The 6000-nt window shown below is 35.4% G+C and overlaps 1 protein-coding gene across 1 annotated transcript; it reads left to right on the top strand.

The window, feature by feature from the left end:
• The first annotated feature begins 693 nt into the window (after positions 1-693).
• Positions 694-1501, top strand: LOC124437107. The gene is made up of 3 exons (XM_046987127.1): positions 694-967; positions 1036-1108; positions 1272-1501. Exons 1-3 carry the CDS (start codon positions 721-723, stop codon positions 1381-1383), a joined length of 432 nt encoding a protein of 143 aa, XP_046843083.1. The 5' UTR covers positions 694-720; the 3' UTR covers positions 1384-1501.
• The last annotated feature ends 4499 nt before the right edge of the window (positions 1502-6000 follow it).

The raw sequence follows: 6000 nt of genomic DNA, 5'->3' as shown, positions 1-6000 counted from the left end.
TGTATATTTTGTTTTGTTTTACACTTAAATGTTTTGTTGATGTAAAATGGTCGATCATTTTCTTGTCGCGAACTTTTGTAAGGCTATTTTAGTTCTGTCTTACATCACGTTTCACTTTTATGCCTTTTCGTTCTTTACCATTACGAGAAACAGCAAAGAGCCTGGGAACGATAGTTGACAATAGTCATTATTGTAAAAATATACATCACCTTTGCATATTGTTCCTTCTATAAAAACTAAATGAATTTTTTCTCATTGAAATGGCAATATTGCGCTGCACAGTGCCGAATGTAAAAGCAAATTTTAAAGGAATGTGTTTTTATTTCATTATTTTAACAGATATTCGATGTCAGCCAACCTTGTGCTGTTAAGGCAATACCTTTGGAGCTTTTCTGTTGAATAGACCAACAGGCAAGGGAAATAAAAGCGAAAATGACAGCAAAAGGATCGATTTGTGGAAGAAAACAGCAATTCGTTTCAATCACGTGATGGACAATCTGCGTATGGAAATTTTTTGGAAGAATTTCCGTCTGATGAACGTGGCTACCTATGCCCGAAGGATGTCCTTGAAAAGTTAGAAAATTATCGACAGGGCTCCGATAGTTCCTCGAGGCCTCACGAGGCTATGTGGACCACTCAGGATAGGGACAATCGATGTACCGATGCTTTAACCACGAAGGAAAATCACCTGACATCAAACAACATCATACCTGTCAAAGTATGAAAGACTTCTCAATTCAGGACGTCTGTTCACTGCTCAGGGAGATAAACCTCGAGCAATACGAAGATATGTTTGAGCAAAAGCAAATCGATGGTGGATTGTTGGAAGATTTGAACGAGGACGTGTTGATAAATGATTTTAAAATGCCATCGTTTCATGCTATGAAGTCAAAAAAAGCTGTCATGAACAATTGGAGACCTTTGATAATTCCATCACCTGACATCAAACGACATGATACCTGTCAAAGTATAAATGCCTTCCCTAATTATAAAACAATCCTTACTGCTTAACAATTATTCAACATTTCTTTATAGAATTTAATTTGAAAAGCCAATTTCTTGATGAACATTACAACATTAAAAAAGACGTACATAAAAAATTTAAAAGGTATGTTAGGAATAGGCAAAACAAAATTCTTTTTTTCATCGTATTTGTTAGCTGTAAGATAGGAAAAATGGGTATATGAATGGATAATAAAGCTGTATAGATAGTTATAGGCACATTGTTTTTAATTTAGATTCGTTATCCTATTTCTGATTCTATTATTAAGCATATCGTGGATATGTGGCAACTATGGAACAGTTAAAAAAACAAAGTTATACCATATCCTCATTTGTATATCACAGTTGATGGTGATGAAGGAAGGTCCGATGAAGATTTAAAGAAAGAAATTGACAAGATATTTGATTGGGAAGCATCAAAATTCATTGAAATCAGGCGTAAACCTTACAAAAACCCACAGATTCGATATTTATCAAACTTTCGCGCTGTTCGAAAGAATGATACCAAATCCAATGCAAAGACTGAATGGTGTTGTTATGGCAAACCAATCAACCAGTGGCTCTCATGGTACAATTACAATGTTCTGTAGCAAAAACAATAGGTATTACGCCTTGACATGCGCACATGTTGCTTGTGGCGCAAGTGACATGGTGGACAGTGCATTGGCTTTTAACCAGAAAAAGACTTTTGGCAATTCATGATGCCGTCAAACATCTTAATGAAGGTACAGCTTATTTTTATAAACTACCAAAACTAAGAAAGAAGTTGAACTCCTCTTTTCCTAATGGCGTGTTTGGTCATTTTGACGGAGAAGTTGATATTGTGAGAATTTTCATCGGTGATAAACCATGTTTTCAGTATCTTGGAGGAGATGACTTGGAATGTTTTGCCCTGAATTTAGATCTAGCAAATGAAGAACTTTACGAAAGAATTGAAAATGTGGATGAATCTGTGAAAGTTCGAACAGATTATCATAACATTGGATTTATTAGTGAAGATGTTGTTCTCACTTGACAAAGTCTTCATATGAAATCGAGAGAGAAATCATTTTTCAAAATGCGGTGAAGGTCAAAAGTAATTTCTAGAAAATGGTTACCTGGTGCACTTGTTTATTTTTGGATGAACAAGAAAATTGGCAGCCATTTGCATATGGTGTATGTGAAATAGATGATGATGATGATGTCAATGATGGTGAGGGTGGTTGTAGTGGTGGTGGTAATATTGATGACAATGATGGTGGAGTTGGTGGTGATGGTGGTGGGAATGATGGATTGATGATGATGATGGTGGTGGATGATGGTGGTGGTGATGATGGTGGTGGTGGGTAATGATGGTGGTGGTGGTGATGGTGGTGGATGATGGTGGTGATGGTAATGGTGATGATGATGGTGGTGATGATGATGGTGGTGGTAATGATGATGTGATATTCAAAGGTCCACTTATGAAGACCTTCATATGTTTGAAATTAGATAAAGCTTTAACTGCTGTTGAATTGGATGATTGTGAATACTTCAGATCAGAGGTCTAAACAGCAATCCAATGTCATCGGAACAAACCAACCGATAGCACACGTTTTTATTAACATTGACAAGAAATAATGATATTTATAATTGTATTGTTTTTAGTTGCTTTATATTATTTCATATTGTATTTTAGAGTTTATCGCGGATATTTTGCAACTAGTTATAACTTGGAAAAGTTATAAAAACAAAGTTATATCATATCCTCATTTATATTTGCATTTGACAAAGTACACGAATGTAGACAAGGAAGAAACTGAGAGAGAGGTCATCTTTCAAAATGCAGTCAAAAACAAGCTTTTCAATTCATCCAAAGACCAAACTCTTTTCCTTGACGTTAATGGACTTCTCAAAGTAAACACCTAAAAATGTAACAATAGAAACCCAAAATGTGTCGAAACGCGTTTATTTGAACCATTTATTAGAGAAAAATATGAGAAAAATAGCAAATAATAACTCTTCATATGCATTTATTGAGCTAAACGAAAATTGTTCACAATTTTCATGTTTAGTTAAAATACATACAGTTAGTACATAAAATAATCGAAAGTTCCTACCTGTGAATGGAACGTGAACTAATCTTTTTAAAATCTCGCGGAGAAGTCGCCACATTTTCTGTTGGTCGTTATAATAATATCTTCGTCAATAAAACCCTTCGACTACTCTTTTCACAATACTCCATCTGTATATACAAACTTTGCAGAGTACACTTTGATACTTCTTGCAAATCATCTCTTGAGGTGATTGCTTCTTCTTCACTTTCAAAATCAGATGCCTCGTTCTAAACGAAAAAACGCTGGTAGCTATTTTTACATATCTTCATCAACATCATGAAGAGTTCCCACTACTATATATCGCATGAGCCAACTAGCTTCCAAACTGTATATGTGATTCATCGATATTTCTTTTGAACACATCTTTAGAACTTTCGGTGTTATTAATGGATTGTACCTGTATTGGAACCTCATCCCCGGTAGAGCTTTTATCGTTGCCAACACACTTGGAATCATTCGCATTTTCATTGGTCCACGAGTCCTCATCCAAAATTCTCGAGCGTAGGCTAGGTGCTTCTACGACGTTCAGTTTCATTAAGCTATCTTCAACCTGGCGTCTCTGTTTCTCCTCCGTCAGGCTTCATTTTGTTTCATTGCTGGAAGTTTCATTTTCAAGTATTTGCTCTACCTTAATCGACGAATTATAATCCATAAAAAAAAAACATATCTAACATTGTCACGAATATTACGAGTGGCGTAACAAAGAGTTGATGAATTTAATAGGCATTTGTCAAAACAAGCTTAAGAGGACAAAGAGCATGTCAAAATTATATTATTAAAAATTTGCTAAGAGCATATACAAGCACTAATTTCAGAGCTTGCTCAGTCACAAACTAATTGAGAACGACCAACTGTATGATCTAGTATCCAATATGGAATAATTAGCTGGCTCAATCACAAATTTTGAGATAAATCATCTGCGCATGTGCAGTCGAATTGATTAGCTGCCCAAGTTCATGGTCATGGCAACGACCAATTAAATGTACTAGCACCTATTTTGAAGTAAATAGCATGTTTAGTAACAATTTAATGGAGAAATCATCTGCGCATGCGCTCGAGCACGCATAGTCCACTCGACCAATTGTTCAAAGTCATGGCAACAACTAACTATACGTGCTTGCATTATATTTATGGCAATTAGCTTAATTTTTGTATATATATATATATAAATCTAAAACTTCATATAGTAGATGTCAATTAGCAGTGGAAGCTGGGTGCGATATAGTATGTAGTGGCTTAGGGGCCCACACTTCGGTGGCGACCGCACTCTCCCTGCGTACCCGAGCAAAGCCTATCGCAGGTGATCTCAGGGTCTGATGGACGGAAGCTTGCTATTGGCATCTCCCAAGTAGGATAGCGTGGAGGGGCCGAAATCTCCTACCGAAACGTTAACATGCGGCGTTATAGTGCCTTACGCTTAACAAGGTGTCGGGAAGCATGGACCGAAAACGGGGGTTTTTGCTTTTGAATTTCATCTTTTTGTTGAAGAAAAATGAACTAGAACAGCCAAGGATACTGCAAAGGTTCAAAAACTTCTGCATTTTGACTTATAATTTTAACCAACTCTAAATATGTTTATACGTTTTCTAAATGCTACCTTTTAAAATGTAACTTTTTCATAACTCTTTCGTGATGAACGAGAGCCTCCTTATACATTATAACATCCTCATTATGAGCAAAACATTCATGGGCTTCATTGAAAAGGGATTATCTAATTTTTATAATACTTTTACAAATATAACCTTTAATAAGCCAAGCAATTTGTATCGTGTAAATTGAACCAAGCTTTCAACCCTTATGTTATAAAATTTTGACTTATTTTGACAGCAAATTTCTTTTACCTTTGAAATATTTTCATGATTTAATCTAGAAAGGAACTTCTCTTCTCGAGTAATTTAGTGATTTAACAGAACACTTTTCGGATTCAAAGGAATTCTTTTGATGACATAGAGACAGCCGTACAATTTATTACGTATCTAAGCGTAAATAAGCATTTCTAAATCACGTCCAAAATTTCCTTCACATGACCAAATTACCGTCTATTTAAACGATGTATGTAATGAAAAGTTACCTTGACAAATAAAGCAAACCTACATTTTTACAGGCATTTGCTACACCTCAAATTCATTCTGAACTCTTCAATTTCTTGCAGCGTAGTCGAAAGGAAGAGGCATCAAATCATTATATTCATCTCCATCATCACAACTCTTTTTATTTCTGTCTTGATATTTTTCAGCGTCAAGCTTGTCTGAATGGACTTTGTTGCTTAACATATGAAATATATTGTTACTTTGATCATAAATTATGAATAAATCTATCGTTACTAATTCAGGAATAAGTTCTATCGAAAAAGATAGAGATATAACCAGTATGTCTGTACTAGTCGATCGTATGCAGCACGTTTCAATAAAGACGTCTTTCATCGTCCATTGACAATATTAGTCAATTTAATCCATTGGTACTTTTAATTGATAAATATCAAAAAATAAGTTTAAGGGCTTGACGTCAGAGATGATTATTTGAAAGGCTTCAAGAACGGGCAAGAAAGAGTTTGAGGTCATTCATCTAAAAGAAGATGCATTATGTGTTCATTCAGTCTTCTGGGGTGTCTTCTTTAGTAGTTTAGTGCAGATTTCACGAGTCATATGACGGCGCAGGCGCAAACATCTATAAACACTGTGTTGAGGACGTAGCTAATATGCGATATTATTGTTTTTTTCGGCGTGATGGCGTGTTATAATATTTGATCTTTTGCGTTGTGCTAGCACTCGATGTGAAAGCTTCAATAAAAACTGCAATCGTATGAAATGTTTAGATATGGTGCGGTATATCCACTGACGTATGGTCTTTATGGTGGACATTGTTGTAACTCTAATTTATTGGTTCATGATTGTTGTTTTTGGAATCTTTTCCAGTCACCAAC

Source organism: Xenia sp. Carnegie-2017, unplaced genomic scaffold (genome assembly GCF_021976095.1).
Source record: "Xenia sp. Carnegie-2017 unplaced genomic scaffold, XeniaSp_v1 HiC_scaffold_16, whole genome shotgun sequence".
Lineage (NCBI taxonomy): Eukaryota > Metazoa > Cnidaria > Anthozoa > Malacalcyonacea > Xeniidae > Xenia > Xenia sp. Carnegie-2017.
Note: the sequence above shows the minus strand (reverse complement) of the source record. Positions and strands in the feature narration are given on the sequence as shown.